This window comes from Mustela lutreola, chromosome X (genome assembly GCF_030435805.1).
Source record: "Mustela lutreola isolate mMusLut2 chromosome X, mMusLut2.pri, whole genome shotgun sequence".
Taxonomy (NCBI): domain Eukaryota; kingdom Metazoa; phylum Chordata; class Mammalia; order Carnivora; family Mustelidae; genus Mustela; species Mustela lutreola.
The window spans coordinates 64,370,751-64,388,479 of record NC_081308.1 but is presented as its reverse complement, the minus strand read 5'-3'; the positions used below and the strand labels follow the sequence as shown (position 1 = coordinate 64,388,479).

The window sequence follows — 17,729 nt, the reverse complement described above, 5'->3', positions numbered from 1 at the left end:
ATGCAATTGCTGGGTCATAGGGCAGTTCTATTTTCATTTTGAGGAACCTCCATGCTGTTTTCCAGAGTGGCTGCACCAGCTTGCATTCCCACCAACAGTGTAGGAGGGTTCCCCTTTCTCCGCATCCTCGCCAGCATCTGTCAATTCCTGACTTGTTAATTTTAGCCATTCTGACTGGTGTGAGGTGATATCTCATTGTGGTTTTGATTTGTATTTCCCTGATGCCGAGTGATATGGAACAATTTTTCATGTGTCTGTTGGCCATCTGGATGTCTTCTTTGCAGAAATATCTGTTCATGTCCTCTGCCCATTTCTTGATTGGATTATTTGTTCTTTGGGTGTTGAGTTTGGTAAGTTCTTTATAGCTTTTGGACACTAGTCCTTAATCTGATATGTCATTTGCAAATATCTTATCCCATTCTGTCAGGTGTCTTTTGGTTTTGTTAACTGTTTCCTTTGCTGTGCAAAAGCTTTTGATCTTGATGAAATCCCAATCGTTCATTTTTGCCCTTGCTTCCCTTATCTTTGGCAATGTTCCTAGGAAGATGTTGCTGCAGCTGAGGTCGAAGAGGTTGCTGCCTGTATTCTCCTCAAGGATTTTGATGGATTCCTTTCTCACATTGAGGTCCTTCATCCATTTTGAGTCTATTTTTGTGTGTGGTGTAAGGAAATGGTCCAATTTCATTTTTCTGCATGTGGCTGTGCAATTTCCCCAACACCATTTATTGAAGAGGCTGTCTTTTTTCCATTGGACATTCTTTCCTGCTTTGTCAAAGATTAGTTGACCACAGAGTTGAGCGTCTATTTCTGGGCTCTCTATTCTGTTCCATTGATCTATGTGTCTGTTTTTGTGCCAGTACCATGCTGTCTTGATGATGACAGCTTTGTAATAGAGCTTGAAGTCCGGAATTGTGATGCCACCAACTTTGGCTTTTTTTTTCAATATCCCTTTGGATATTCAAGGTCTTTTCTGGTTCCATATAAATTTGAGAATTATTTGTTCCATTTCTTTGAAAAAGATGGATGGTACTTTGATAGGAATTGCATTAAATGTGTAGATTGCTTTAGGTAGCATAGTCATTTTCACAATATTTATTCTTCCAATCCAGGAGCATGGAACATTTTTCCATTTCTTTGTGTCTTCCTCAATTTCTTTCATGAGTACTTTATAGTTTTCTGAGTATAGATTCTGTGCCTCTTTGGTTAGGTTTATTCCTAGGTATCTTAGGGTTTGGGGTACAATTGTAAATGGGATTGACTCCTTAATTTCTCTTTCTTCTGTCGGGCTGTTGTTGTAGAGAAATGCAACTGATTTCTGTGCATTGATTTTATATCCTGACACTTTACTGAATTCCTGTACAAGTTCTAGCAGTTTTGGAGTGGAGTCTTTTGGGTTTTCCACATATAGTATCATATCATCTGCAAAGAGTGATAGTTTGATTTCTTCTTTGCCGATTTGGATGCCTTTAATTTCCTATTGTTGTCTCATTGCTGAGGCAAGGACTTCTAGTACTATGTTGAATAGCAGTGGTGATAATGGACATCCCTGCCATGTTCCTCACCTTAGCGGAAAACCTTTCAGTTTTTCTCCATTGAGAATGATATTTGCGGTGGGTTTTTCATAAATGGCTTTGATGATATTGAGGTATGTGCCCTCTATCCCTATACTTTGAAGAGTTTTGTTCAGGAAGGGATGCTGTGCTTTGTCAAATGCTTTTTCAGCATCTATTGAGAGTATCATATGGTTCTTGTTCTTTCTTTTATTGATGTGTTGTAACATATTGACTGATTTGTGGATGTTGAACCAACCTTGCAGCCCTGGAATAAATCCCACATGGTCGTGGTGAATAATCCTTTTAATGTACTGTTGAATCCTACTGACTAGTATTTTGGTGAGAATTTTCGCATCTCTGTTCAACAAGGATATTGGTCTATAGCTCTCTTTTTTGATGGGATCCTTGTCTGGTTTTGGGTCAAGGTGATGTTGGCCTCATAAAATGAGTTTGGAAGTTTTCCTTCCATTTCTATTTTTTGGAACAGTTTCAGGAGAATAGGAATTAGTTCTTCTTTAAATATTTGGTAGAATTCCCCTGGGAAGCCATCTGTCCCTGGGCTTTTGTTTGTTTGGAGATTTTTTTTTAAAGATTTTATTTGTTTGACAGACAGAGATCACAAGTAGGCAGAGAGGCAGGCAGAAAGAGAGAGAGAGGAGGAAGCAGGCTCCCTGCAAAGCAGAGAGTCTGATGTGGGGCTCGATCCCAGGACCCTGGGACCACGACCTGAGCCGAAGGCAGAGGCTTTAACCCACTGAGCCACCCAGGCATCCCTGCTTGGAGATTTTTGATGACTGTTTCAATCTCCTTACTGGTTATGGATCTGTTCAGGATGTCTACTTCCTCAGTTGTGGTAGTTTATATGTTTCTAGGAATGCATCCATTTCTTCCAGATTTTTAAATTTGTTGGCGTAGAGTTGCTCATAGTATGTTCTTATAATAGCTTGTATTTCTTTGTTGTTAGTTGTGATCGCTCCTCTTTCATTCATGATTTTATTTATTTGGGTTTTTTCTCTTTTCTTTTAGATAAGTCTGACAGAGGTTTATCAATTTTATTAATTCTTTCAAAGAACCAACTCCTTGTTTCGTTGATTTGTTCTATTGCTTTTTGGTTTCTATTTCATTGATTTCTGCTCTGATCTTTATGATTTCTCTTCTCCTGCTGGGCTTAGGGTTTCTTTCTTGTTCTTTCTCCAGCTCCTTTAGGTGTAGGGTTAAGTTGTGTACCTGAGACCTTTCTTGTTTCTTGAGAAAGGCTTGTACCGCTATTTATTTTCCTCTCAGGACTGCCTTTGTTGTGTCCCACAGATTTTGAACCGTTGTATTTTCATTATCATTTGTTTCCATGATTTTCTTCAATTCTTCTTTAATTTCCCGGTTGACCCATTCATTCTTTAGAAGGATGCTGTTTAGTCTCCATGTATTTGGGTTCTTTCCAAACTTCCTTTTGTGGTTGAGTTCTAGCTTCAGTGCATTGTGGTCTGAAAATATGCAGGGAATGATCCCAATCTTTTGATACCGGTTGAGTCCTGATTTAGGACCGAGGATGTGATCTATTCTGGAGAATGTTCCATGTGCACTAGAGAAGAATGTGTATTCTGTTGCTTTGGGATGAAATGTTCTGAATATATCTGTGATGTCCATCTGGTCCAGTGTGTCATTTAAGGCCTTTATTTCCTTGCTGATCTTTTGCTTGGATGATCTGTCCATTTCAGTGAGGGGAGTGTTAAAGTCCCCTACTATTATTGTATTATTGTTGATGTGTTTCTTTGATTTTGTTATTAATTGGTTTATATAGTTGGCTGCTCCCACGTTGGGGGCATAGATATTTAAAATTGTTAGATCTTCTTGTTGGACAGACCCTTTGAGTATGATATAGTGTCCTTCCTCATCTCTTATTATAGTCTTTGGCTTAAAATCTAATTGATCTGATATAAGGATTGCCACTCCTGCTTTCTTCTGATGTCCATTAGCATGGTAAATTCTTTTCCACCCCCTCACTTTAAATCTAGAGGTGTCTTCGGGCTTGAAATGAGTTTCTTGTAGGCAACATATAGATGGGTTTTGGTTTTTTTAATCCATTTTGATACCCTGTGTCTTTTGATTGGGGCAATTAGCCCATTAACATTCAGGGTAACTATTGAGAGATATGAATTTAGTGCCATTATATTGCCGGTAAGTTGACTGTTACTGTATATGGTCTCTGCTCCTTTCTGATCTCCCACTTGTAGGCTCTCTCTTTGCTTAGAGGACCCCTTTCAATATTTCCTGTAGAGCTGGTTTGGTGTTTGCAAATTCTTTCAGTTTTTGTTTGTCCTGGAAGCTTTTAATCTCTCCTTCTATTTTCAATGATAGCCTAGCTGGATATAGTATTCTTGGCTGCATGTTTTTCTCGTTTAGTGCTCTGAATATATCATGCCAATATCATGCCAGCTCTTTCTGGCCTGCCAGTTCTCTTTGGATAAGTCTGCTGCCAATCTAATATTTTTACCATTGTATGTTACAGACTTCTTTTCCTGGGCTGCTTTCAGGAATTTCTCTTTGTCACTAAGACTTGTAAATTTTACTATTAGGTGACGGGGTGTGGACCTACTCTTATTGATTTTGAGGGGGGTTCTCTGGACCTCGTGGATTTTAATGCTTGTTCCCTTTGCCATATTGGGGAAATTCTCTCCAATAATTCTTTCCAATATACCTTCTGCTCCCCTCTCTCCTTCTTCTTCTTCTGGAATCCCAATTATTCTAATGTTGTCTCGTCTTATGGTGTCACTTATCTCTCAAATTCTCCCCTCATGGTACAGTAGTTGTTTGTCCCTCTTTTCCTCAGCTTCTTTATTCTCTGTCATTTGGTCTTCTGTATCACTAATTCTTTCTTCCGCCTCTTTTATCCTAGCAGTCAGAGCTTCCATTTTTTATTGCACCTCATTAATAGCTTTTTTGATTCCAACTTGGTTAGATTTAATTCTTTTATTTCTCCTGAAAGTGCTTTTATAATTCCCAGGAGGGTTTCTCTAATATCTTCCATGCCTTTTTCAAGCCCAGCTAGAACCTTGAGAATCATCATTATGAACTCTAGATCTGACATGTTACCAATGTCTGTATTGATTAGGTCCCTAGCCTTTGGTACTGTCTCTTGTTCTTTTTTTTTTTTTTTTTGTGGTGAATATTTCCATGTTGTCATTTTGTCCAGATAAGAGTATATGAAGGAGCAAATAAAGTACTAAAAGAGTGTCAAAGACCCCAGGAAAATATGCTTTACCAAATCAGAAGAATTCCCAATTGTGAGGGGGAAGAAAGGGGATAAAAAGGTTCATAAAGAAAAAAAAAAGAAATAATTTAAAAAAACTAATAAAGAAAAAATATAAAATGAAAAAATATATATATTAGATAAACTAGTTTAAAAACGTTCAAAAAAGAAAAGGGTAAAAGTTAAAAAAAATCAGTAGAAGAAGAGAGAAAAAAATTGAAAAAGAAAAAAATATTACATTAACTGGAAGACTAAAGAATCATGGGGAGAAAGCCACAAGTTCAGGGCTTTGCTTTCTCCTCCTCTGGATTTCTGCTGCTCTCCTTGGTATTGAAACTGCACTCCTTGGTAGGTGAACTTGGTCCTGGCTGGATTTCTTGTTGATCTTCTGGGGGAGGGGTCTGGTGTAGTGATTCTCAAGTGTCTTTACCCCAGGCGGAATTGCACCGCCCTTACCAGTTGCCAGGCTGACTAATCTGCTCGGGTTTGCTTTCGGGAGCTTAAGTTCCCTGAGGGCTTTCCGTCGAGTTCTGGAGGACGGGAATAAAAATGGTGGCCTCCCAGTTTCTGGCCCGGAGGAGCCGAGAGCTTGGTGTCCCAGTCCTCAGTGCACCCTCAGAGAACAGCGCCCATTTACTCCCGTCTCCCTGGCCTCCAGCCACGCTCCGAGCTCACCCAGCCTGCGACCAGTTCAAGGTAACCCCGAGCTGTGAGCTCACTCCTTGGCTCTGTCTCTGTAGCCGGCTTCCCCGTTCTAATACCTGCAAGCTCTGCGACCCTCAGACACCCCCGATCCTTCTGTGACCCTGCGGGACCTGAGGTCACGCTCACCCCACATGGGCTTCACCCCAGTTTAGCCTCTGGAGTGATGTCCCTCAGCGGAACAGACTTTTAAAAGTCCTGATTTTGTGCTCCATTGCTCTGCTGCTTGCTGGGAGCCGGCCACTCCTCCCCACAGTCTATCTTCCCATCGCTTTGGATTCACTTCTCCGCCAGTCCTACCTTTCAGAAAGTGGTTAGTTTTCTGTTTCTAGAATTTCTGTTCTTCTCTTCGATCTCCCATTGGATTTGTAGGTGCTTCCAATCTTTAGATAAGCTATCTAGCTGATCTCCTGCTACCTGAAGTAGTCACAGCCTGCTATTTCTCCGCCATCTTGACTCCTCCCTATACAGTGCCTGAAGTTTTCTTCTAGGTTTTTGGTTTCCAGTCTTACATTTAACTTAATTTTGAACAATGTAAGATACGAGTTCAGTTTCATTCTTTTGCATGTGGATATCCAATTTTCCAACACATTTACTGAAGACACTATATTTTCCTCATTATTTGTTTTTGGTGCCTTTGTCAAACAATAATTGACTGTATATTGGTGAGTTTATCTTTGGGCTCTCTATTCGGTCTCTTTGATTCTTTCTTCTGTTTGGTCAAATCTACTGTTGAAACTCTCTACTTAATTCTTTAATTCAGTCACTCTAGTCTTCAGACTATACTGTTTGTTTTGTTTTGCTTTCTGGCAGTTGAAATTCTCATTTTGTTCATACATTGTTTTCCTAATTCCATGTAGTTTTCTGTGTGTTCTTGCAATTTACTGAACTTTTGAGAGGAATATTTTGAGTTCTTTGCCAGACACCTGATACATAGTTTTTCATTTATTTAAGGTAAGTTATTGACGTTTCATTAATTTCCTTTGGTAGTAATTACTTGATTCTTTGTGATTCTTGAGTTTTTGCATTAATATCTGCTCAAGTGAACTATCTTCTCTTCAATACTTAACAGGTTTGCTTCAGCAAGGAAAGAGCTTCATAACTCAGCTCAGGTTGAGGTACTGGATAGATTACCTAATAGCATCTGTGGGCAAGCAAAGATGTTCTTTGGGGTCTTTAGTTGGGTGAGGCTACTGCCCATCCTCCATGGTCAGATAGGGCCACTATTTGAGCTCCACAATTACCGCTGGTCAGGTGAGGTTGCAGGCTATGTTCACAAGCAAGGTGGCACCACTGGTTGGACTCCACAATTGGGCAAGGTTGTGGGCCTTGCTTCACAAACTTTTCTGGTTTCATGAGGTATTGGGCTGTGCTTCTACACCAGGTGGTGATGTTGACTGGACTCCATGTTCAGTAGAGACAAAGGCAGGGCTTCCAGTCAGAAGAGGTCATTGGCTGCACTCTGCTCTGCTTTTGGGCAAGGTCCCTGTTTGGTCTATCTTGTCAGGAGGGGCTTCCATCTGCATCATGAAGTCTGGTTGCCTGGAGACTGTGAAAATGCTTTATGGATGGATGGAGTTATTGTCTGAGCTTTCTCATCAGATGGGTCTGCTGTCTTTGTTATGCAATTGGGTAGGGTCACTGGCTGGGGTTGCTGTCTGAGCAAGGCCATAGGCAGGATTCAGAAATCAGGCAGGGGTATAGGTTGGGCTTTGCAGTTTGGCAATATAAGAGGTTAGATTTTGAATTTACCCAAGGTTATTGAATTTACTGTTATTGAATTTACTGTTCAGGCTCCCTAGTTATGTGGCATGAGAGACTATGCTTAGCAGTCCAGTAGAGCTTCTGGTTTGGGCAGGGCTGTAACATAGCCTCCATGGCTGCCAGTGTTCTCTGTCCAGGCTTTCCTGAGGGCATGACTGGAAGCTCCCTTCAGCAGTTGAGAAGGGCTGTGAATTTGCTTCCCAGCCTGGGCGGGGCAGTAGAGTGTGTACAGCCTGTTGACCGAGACCCACATCCAGCATAAATGTCAACCGAGTTCCCTAGTCAGACAAGGACACCAGCTTAGCTCTGCAGATGTGCAGAGCCACTGGCTGTGATCTCTGCTCAGGCACCATTGCAGGCAGGAATGTAGTTTGCCCACAAAGGTCTGAGCACTGGTTGCTATAGGCCTTACCCTGTTTCTATCTGATCCCCAGTGGTTGAGCCCCCACAGATTCTCCCAGTTATCCTCATGAAATAAGACCCAAGTGGGCTTCCTGGGAAGCATCCCATAACACTGAGGAAACTGGAGGTTCACCTTGGGTTCTCTTTTTTCAACTGTAGAAACTATAGGCCCAGGAAGCCCTCTCGGCTTGGCTCTGTGCCAGCTTATGGTTAGTTGGGGAGATGCTGTCAGAGTATAGACCCTCTTCTTGCATATCTAGTGTGGTCCTTCTTGGTCTCTGTGGTCCAGGGGGTCCTTCAGTCTCACTCACAGTGTTTGGGACTTCCTTCATGATGTCTTATCAATGGATGAGTGGTAGTTGGTCTTGTAAATAGATTGAAAGGTAGAAACAACCTACATCACCATCTTGTTGACATCAGTCTCTCATTTTTTAAAGATGTGTTTTACTAAATAAAATCTTTAAGGAGGGACCTCTGGGTGGCTCAGTTGGTTGAGTGTCTAACTCTTGATGTCAGTTCAGGTTGTGATCTCATGGATTGTGGGATTGAGCCCCATGTCAGGCTCCACACTCAGCAGGAAGTGTACTTGAGGATTCTCTCCCTCTGCCCCCTACCCCTGTACAGGGGTAGCTGCTTGTGTGCGCTCTCTCTCTCTCTCAAAAATAAATAAATAAATCTTTAAAAATTTTTAAGAAAAATATATCTGGATATATTTTTGTTAAAATATACTTACATATGCATAAGAAAAAGGGATTTGGAGTCATTAAAAAACAAATGGACAGTCATCCTTTTTTCATTGTAGTTTGATAGAGTACAGACTATGAATCTATACTACATGGGTTCCAGTTCTAGCTGTATGAATTCCTACCTGTATGCCTTTCGGCTGTTACTTAACCTCTCCATGCCTCAGTTACATCATCTGTAAAATGGAAAAAAATCCAATAATACATACCACATAGAGGTTGTTGTGAGGATTAAATGAGTAGGTGCATGGGAAGCATTTATTACAATGCCTAACACAAATTAAGTACTATATAAAATCACTATACTTTAACTCAAACAATTTTGAATTATTCTTTGAAAATAAGTAGAAAAATGATTTGCCTTTCAAAACATCTTTTTTCCATCATTTAGAAAGAATTGCAAGAGACAGTAATGCAGAACAATGGATGAAATTGTAACTGGGAATGGATTATTTAGGGTTAATATAGAAATGCTCTCATGGTCTTTGTGACAGTGTGTTTTATTTGGTAATTAAACTTTTAATAAATGTATGACAAATAGTCCTGAATGTGTATGAAGGTATGACTGCAACAATAGTCCCCTTAAGGTTCTATTTTAATATGAAAAAACTGGGAAAAAATTTACTAGTTAAGTCATCTGGTTTACAAAAACAATTGCCTAGAGATACCATAATATACTATGTAATTACTGCAAATAATATTGGGCAATATTAATTGACATGAATATATTTTAATGTGACATTTTAGTAAAAAACATTATTGATTATATTTATAAATATGTAAACATAGGTATATGCTTCTATTTCTATGCATATATAAAAGTATGAGAGGTTATAAAACTAAATTTTACATGTTGCTTTTAACCAGTGGTAGGATTATGGTTGTGTCCTATGTTATTTACTCTGTTTAATAGTTTAATAACGTATAATGTCTTTTTTTCCTAGGACTTCTTTCCCTAGCAATCAGAAATACAAAGAAAAAAAGTTATTACAAGTAAAATTGAAAAATATGTATTGTACTTTTTCCACTGAAAACATAACAGAGTTTAATATAAATTTCAATACCCAGTTCAACGCCTTGTACAAAGAGCTGGGCACATATTTAGACTGGAAATAACAGAATAATAGTGTAAGATGACAACTTTGCAAGGAGAAATTTGACCATATGTTCTAAAAAATGGTCTATAATTTTTTTCTGCTTTTTTTTCCTTCTAGACATGTTTGCTACAGTAACAACTATGGACCATAAATTTAGGTAAAATGTGGTCAACACAATGGCTGAAATTAAAAGAGAATTGAGAACATAGAAAATATCTAACAATGTAGGAAGAAATGAATCCAACCATATGCACAATAGATTTCCAAAGACCATTTTCAATGATATGCAAAAACTAATAGATAAGTAAAACAATAAATTATTACTGAATATAGATTTTGTTTCAAACAAAGGGAAAAACTGAGAGAGACAAATCAAGAAATAGGCTCTTAGTTATAGAGAATAAACTTCATGGTTACTAAAGAGAAGGAGGATAGAAGGATGTATAAAAAAATGGAAATTGTGATTTGATATATATAAATATATAAATTATAATATATAATTATTTACATATTATATAATGCAATATATGCATTATATAATGCAATATATGCATATAAAGCAATATATACTTATATGTATACATAAAATTAAATTTTTCTTTATATTATCAGTGCTATTTTATTTTATTTTCCTTTATCAATGCATTGTGATTTTTTAACGAATTTATATTCCTTGAATAAGAAGCAAAAAATTATTTTTTAAAAATTGAAAAAGGAAAACAAAAAATGAGGTATGTATTTTTGATAACATTATATCTCCAAAGTTTATAATACCCAGGGAGGAACTTGTGCAAGAAAACGGGCATTCTTCCAACGTATCAGTGGAAGTATAAATTGGTATATCCATACCACCTGATGGCATGGTTAAAAGATTTTAAAAGATCTCTACTTTTCAATTCCACGTCTGTGTATTTATGTAAGTACAATAATTCTGCAGCAGAAGTACTCACCACAGATTTGAGCTCAAGGAGGAATTTAGAAACTATATTAAATCCCCAAGTAAGGAAACACTTTTGAAAAAATTCTGATCCACCTATACAATGATAGTTATGGGAAAGTATTGGAGAGCCAAAGATATTTTAATTATATTTATAATATATTGAAAAAATGAAAGAATACATTGTGTTCTTATATTTGTTTTAATTATTATGAACAAATAGGCAAAAATAATCTCTTAAAGAAGGTTATTGTATATATTTAATATGTATGTCTTTTTTTCAAATACATCTGTAAAATGAAATAAAACAAAAATACACAAGCTTAACCAAGTTATTTCTCATAACTTAAAAAATACTAACTGAAGAAGATGAGCAGAGAAATATACACTTTCTTACACAGTTAATGGGCATAAACTTCATGAAGAAGCATTTGGCAACAGACTGGCAAGATATATACAGCAATTAAATCTCTGCACATGTCAGCAAATGTTCACCTACAAATGTGTTCTTTGTAGAATTAGTCTTACTAGGAAAAACTAGGACAATTTAAACATATAACGGTACTGCATTTTAGAAATTGTAGTTCAACCTTAAAATGGAACACAAAAACAAAATTAAAGGAGAATTTTTAATAATTTGGAAAGGTGTTATGAAAGACAAATTATAGTGAAAGTGGTCCATAATGAAACAACAAATATTACATTTTTGAAGGCATTATTTACGTATATGTTTCATGTGTTCCAAAGTTTTTTTGTCAAGTGGTAGAATTAGGAGTGATTTTTACTTTGTTCATAATTTTAAAATGTTTCTAGTATGATACTGTTATTTATATAAAAATAAATGTTTAAATCAAACAAAAACAAAACAAAAAAAGCAATAGCTCCCCTGATAAAATATTGGGAGACTACGGAAAGAACTGCAATAGCAAATCTAGATAACCAACCGTCAAGGTTTCCATCTTCTCACATTATTTATGAACTTGGTGGGGGGGAATTGACACTATCTTTGTGGATAGTCCTTTAAAAAGGACACCACCCCCCCAAAAAAGAAGAAAAAGATGTCAAACTTTCCATGTCCTCTGACCCTAAAATTTGCTCTTACCAATGTTTGTAAAGAATATAATACTGGATGTAAGCAAGGTTTGTGCATTATGTATTATTAGCAGCTAGGGTTTGTATAAGAAAAACAAAATAAACCAGATATTCAACACTCGGATGTTCAACAATGAGAAAGCTGTGAAAAATAGCCCCATATCTATATCTGAAAAGGGACATAGATGAAGATATGTATCTATTCCTCTATCAAGCCCCTCCACTGGAACACTAAAAAGTCAAGAAACTATTTTAGAAGAATATTTAATGACATGAAAGGAAGTTCAAGAATATCTATCTATACATCTATATCTATCTATATTATATATTCATGTGTGAAAAAGCAGATATTGAAACAATATATACATTAAAATTCACATATATATCACATGAAAAATACTGGGCAAGTGCACATGAAAATGTCTTAGGAATGCATGGGTGGCAATTAGAATTGATTAGTGGGGACATTTCATCTCTTCTGTTAACTTGTCTGCTTTTTTAAACTTTTCCCTTCGACGAACTTGAATGATTTTGGTGACAATGGGGAAAAGGGCAGGAAGTGGGCACAGGGAAAAGAGGTGATAAAGATCATTTACATCCAGTAAAACAACCTCAAACAGCGAAATCCCATTTGCAGCCTATCAAACTGGCCAAGACACACACACACACACACACACACACACACACACACACACCAATTACAGTGACCAGGAGACTATGCAGGGGAAATGAACATACTCTTTTTACTAGCTGTGCTGACTGGCATGGATGCAAATCAGTACAATGCTCATGAAGGGGCCATTTGGCAACACACAGGGAAAGTCTTTAAAATATCCTGCAAGGATATTTTATTGTGGATCCTGCAAGTACACAATTAAGAAGACCATCCGGTAGGCTAGCAAAGATTTGGGTTGACAAGGAAGGATTCATTCTTCAGAGTATGCAGTGTTGGGTTTAAACACAAGAAAAGAGCTAGGCACCACCTGAATGTCCAACAATGCGGGACTGATGACAGAAATGTTAAAGATCCATCCATACACTCCCAGGCCCTGAAGATGACATTTCGGAAGCCTGTTGAATAACATGGAAAGAAGTTCAATGGGTTGATTTTTGTTTGGTTTGTTTCTGAAGAAGCGGGTTAAGAAACACCACACACATGAACCATTCTATAACAGTGTGTTAGAAGGAAAGGTGGGGTGGGAGTCAGGAAGGGAGAGAGAGAAAGGGACAGAGGAGAACCTGGAAAAACAGCACACCAAAAAGTTGTTGTCTCTGGGTAGTCAGATCATGGGGAACAATTACTCCCTTGGTTTTCCCTCATCTGAGGGATGCTTCTCCTTTTTGATATTCCTACCAAGAGATTGTATTACTTGTGTAGGGAACAGAGAGAATGAAAGTGTTTTTAAACCAACCCACAAGGAGATGAGGCAGCCTCTAATCTATCAAGTGGCACAGATTACCAAGATTATTAGCAACGCCCTTGGTGGGGGGCAGAGAAGAGAGGTGGGGAGAGCAGAAGGGAGGGAGAGGGAGGAGGAGGGTAGGAAAGGAGGGAAGGAGAGAGGGAGAAGGAGGGAGAGGGAGGAAGGGAGGAGGGGGAGGTAGGGAGAAGAAGAGGGAGAGAGAGAGGAACACAGAGACAGAGACAGACAGAGAGGGAGAGACAGAGACAGAGACAGAGACAGAGAGACCTGCACTCCCAGTACAATACAATACACTGCTGGTGGGTTGGGGGGGGGCAAAGAAGGGGGTTGTAAACCGGATGGATGGGAGCCAAGGTTTGGCTCTGCTGGCTGGCTCATTCCTGGCATGTCTTCATCGCAAGGTGGCCTCCTCATCAGTGTCTTCCTCGAAATCCTTGACGTCAGCACTGGTGGACTGCCTGGCCCAGGCTCCCCTTTCGGCCTCTCGTTCTTTATGCGACTTGAATCTCCCGACGAAGATTTTGCGGTAGTTCAGGAACATGCCATTCATCGCATCAATGGCGCGCTCTGCGGACTCCTGCTTCTGGAAGTGCACAAACCCGTAGCCCTTGGGCCCCTTTTCGTCGCACGCCACTTTGCAGGACAGGATGTTGCCGAACGCCGAGAAGATGTTGTACAGAGCCTTGTTGTCGATGGTCTTGCCCAGGTTCTTGATGAAGACGTTGCCCACCCCACTCTTGCGGAGCGAGGGGTCCCGCTGGGACCACATGATGCGCACCGGCCTGCCCTTGATGACATCAAAGTTCAGGGTTTCCAGGGCCCGCTTTGCGTCCACCGGTTGCTGGTAGTTGACGTACGCGTAGCCCAGAGAGCGGCGGGTGATCTTGTCCCTGCAAATGCGGATGGAGAGGATGGGCCCGGCCGGGCTGAACTTCTCGTACAGCATTGCCTCTGTCACTTCAGGGTGCAGGTCGCCCACGTACAGCGAGGCCATAGGAAAGTCTGGGTTCCCCTCGGAGTCCCGGTTGGTCTCCGCATCCGCAGCTGCATGCGCAGCTGCAGCCGCCGCCGCCGCCGCCGCCGCCACCGCCGCCGCCACCTCCGCATCCGTATCCGCCTCCCCCAAGGAGGGCGCCGCAGCCTCCACTGCGGCTGCTGCGGCTGCCGCGGCTGCGGCGGCGGCGGCGGCGGCAGCGGCGGCGGCGGTGGCAGCGGCAGCTCCGGCTTCAGCCGCACTGGCCTCCAAAACCGCTGCCGCCAGGGCGGCCTCCGCCTCCTCCCCCTCTGCCAGGGAGGCCGTCGCCTCCCCGCGGGTGGCCTCCGCCACTGCCTCCTCTACTGAGGCCTCGGCCTCCACCGCAGTCTCCACCTCAGCTTCCGCCTCCGCTACGGAGGCCTCCGCCACAGCCTCTGCCACGGTCGCCGCCGCAGCCTCCGCTGCCGCTGCAGCCGCTGCCGCCACCGCCGCCGCCACCGTCGCCGCTGTCGCCAGGGTCGCCGGTGCCGCCAGGCCGCTGCCGCGACCTCCCTTCCCGCGAGCTGGGGGTCGGAGAGGCGGGAAAGGACAGGAGGGCGGGTGGGCGCTGGAATCTGTGCCGAGCGCGCGAGTAGAAGCTGGGGCCGGGACCTGGGGCCAGTCGATTTGGCGAGTCCAAGTCACTTGGGATAGCAAGTGAGCGCTGCCAGGAGCGCGCCGGTGCGAGTCGCCGCAGCCTGTGCAGACTGCTGCTGCTGCCGCTGCTCGGTCGTGGGCTACGGCGCGGGGCGCGGGCGGGCGGCGTGTGGTGGCGGGCGGCGTGTGGTGGGGGGCGGGGGGGTGTTGGCGTCTGTGGTCCGGGCAGCTGGGAAGGCTTCTGTCTCTTTGGTTCCCCCTGTGGCTGCTGCGGGGCTGTGGGGCCGCGGGCTGTGGGAGGGGACGTGAGCGGGAGCCTTGAGGCAGAGGCGGCGGCGGCGGCGGGGGGAGTACGTTAAGGGGGTGGGGGGTGAGTTCTCAGCCTCTCAGGTCGCCTGGATATTCATGAAGAGGAAGGCAGGGAAAGGGCTCCGCTGTGGACTGCGGGAATACGGGTTAGATTTAGAGGGTTTTGTTTTATCCCTCCTCTCCCAATAGATCATTTAAATGATTAAATCCAGTACCTTGCAAGAGCGGGTGGGTGGCATGGAGAATATACTTGCCTGACCTAAACAAAGCCTAGAAAAATGGGTTTCTCACATCCAGGGGGTCTCCCCACTTCCGCTCATACACACCCCCCCAACATCACCGCCACCAAGGAAACAGCACCTACTCTGAGCAGCAGCTGGGGCCAGCGGGGCAAGCCCCCCTTGCAGCCTGCTGACCCATTTTCTCAGAGTTCCTCTCCCTTTTCCAGCTGCTTCCCTCCTCTGCAACACTTGCTGTAGAACACGTATTCATTCATTCATAATGCCAAGCCACAAATATTTATGGAGCCTGTGCGGGTCCCTAGGGATACAGGGGTCTGGGAAGCACAAGACATAAGCTGGTTTTGAGCTTGTCCTTGGGGACAGACAGTCTGGGCTGGAAACCCTGTTTCTGCGCCAGACTACCTAAGGGAAAACTAGAGACCTGGAGTTCTTCGCGCACCCCCCACCCCGCCCCCAGTTCTCCTCCTGCCACCCTGCCTCCATACATACAGCCACACAGAGGGGAAATTCAGAGCACCCTGTCCTTAGTGCTGTCTTCAATGATACCCTGAGGAAAGCCAAACCAAGGGCTGGCGACAGGGCCTGGTCCAGAGCCAAGCACTTGTTTGTTCTTGGCTCTGCCCTCAAGGTGCTAAGGTTACCAAAAGGAACCAAGAATTACACCTCCATGTTCAAAACAAAAACAAAACCTGACATCGCTAGAATGAGGTGCTTGGTCCCAGTTCATCAGCTAATATTTGTGAAAGCCTTATCAAGTCCTTGGCACTGGGAGCTAAGGGGCAGGCCATGTGATAAGTGAGCAGTGAGTGTTGATGTGTGTGAGGTGCGGGGCCTGGTGAGAAAAGGTGAGCGGTATGTGTTGTGGAAGCAGAGGCCACACAGTGCCAGATGCTGAGGGGATAGACAATTGGGCAACCATTAGCATAGAGTGCAACAGAAACGAGGGTCCCACTTGCTCCAGAAAGGAGGGCCCAGCCACTAACTCGTCCTGGTAGGAGTCAAGTGAGGCTGCACAGAAGACAAGAGCCCCAAGGTGAGCTCTGAAAGATGAGTCCACCGGGTGGAGGCAGGAAGGAAGACAATCCAAACAGAGGAGTCAGTCTGTGCCCAAGGCCCTGTGGCACTTTAGCACACACAAAGCCGATATTCTGGCGTGGACAGAGATCATGGTCTCTAAGAGCTCATGGCAGGAGATGGAGCTGGAAGTTGTGGAGCCCTGAAAAGCAAGCCAAGGTGCTTGGACTCTGCACCCAAGCTCACAGGCACCACTCAGCACGTTCAAGGAGGGAATCGGTGTCCTCAGATCCTTAGAAAGAGCACAACTTAAACATCAATATAGAAAGTAGTTAAGAGAGTAGACCTTAAAAGTTCTCATTACAAGGAAGAATGTGTAACTATGTGAGGTGATAGACGTTAACTAAACTTACTGTGGCAATCCTATATCTCTATCTCTAAAGCTCTATCTATAGCTATCTATCTATTTATCTATCCGTGAAAGCATTGTGTTGTACACCTTAACCTTATACAACGTTATATGTGAATATAACTGGGACCAAAAAAAAACCCCATCAATACATATATAAGTGTGCATGCACCCTCCCCTACACACAACTGAGACAGATGATTGAACAAAAAGACAGTCAGGATGTGACCAGTTCCAAATGAGTCAGAACAACCCTTTCCTCTGTCCTTCCTTTCCTCCCATCAATAGGAGTTCCTCACATACTGTGAGCCAGGCATTGAACTGCCTGGGCTTTGGGATACACACGCACACACACACACACACACATACACACACACACACACATATGTGTGATGGCCATGGAATTTCATCTGCCCAGCACATGTTCTCTCCTCTCCCTCATTCCTGCCCATCCACCTTCTTTGGGTCAATAAAGCTGTGTTTTGTGGTGGCAGTACTGGCTGGACCTAGGCAGGTGCACAAGACAGAACAAACCCCGAGCCTGCGGAACTGATCGAGTCACTGTGGGGTGTGAGGCAGTGAGAACTTTCCCATCGCTGGCTGGAGAGCATCCCAAGGTGGCTGAGAAGCAGACACACAGATATGTACCTCACCGGCTTGCAAAATCCAGCCCACTGCCCCTAGACAGCGCTAGTGCCAACAAAGGAAAAGGACAGAGACATAGGAAAAGCCTGCTGTATTGCCAGTGCTTGACCAAGGTGATCACTGTCACTGCTGTTAAGAGCCAACTCTTAGGGGTCTAGGCTGCTTATAGGCAGGAGGCAGATGAGCTGTGCCTCACCATTCCAGGTGGCCATCCAAGAGGGACCCAAGAAGGAAGTAGTGGCCAGGGGGAAGCCATGATTCCTGGGTCAGGGTGGGGGGGTTAGGGGTTGTGTAGCTTATGAGAAGAACTTCTTGGCCTGTTGTTGGAGACAGAAATGCCAAGCGGGACCAATTCAAGGACCAAGACTCAACAATATCTCTTTCTCTGGCTTTGACTTCCAGCCCACAGGGCCAACAGAAATCAGTGAAACAGCAGGAGAAAAAGGTTTGAGAAAGTCATGCTATGTTCAGCAAATTCCCAAACCTATCAAACCTGAAGACAATCCCTAGATCGCTGAACCTCCAGCAACAGGAACA

At 42.9% G+C, this 17,729-nt stretch overlaps 1 protein-coding gene across 1 annotated transcript; it reads right to left on the bottom strand.

Moving 5' to 3' along the window:
* Positions 1-12,257: 12,257 nt before the first annotated feature.
* Positions 12,258-14,855, bottom strand: PABPC1L2B (poly(A) binding protein cytoplasmic 1 like 2B). The gene has a single exon (XM_059158238.1). The coding sequence runs from the start codon at positions 13,953-13,955 to the stop codon at positions 13,353-13,355; it is 603 nt and encodes a 200-aa protein (XP_059014221.1). The 5' UTR covers positions 13,956-14,855; the 3' UTR covers positions 12,258-13,352.
* Positions 14,856-17,729: the final 2,874 nt, after the last annotated feature.

Coding starts and splice junctions, on each gene's coding strand:
- PABPC1L2B (XM_059158238.1), bottom strand. CDS start 13,955: ATGGCCTCGCTGTACGTGGGCGACCTGCACCCTGAAGTGACAGAGGCA.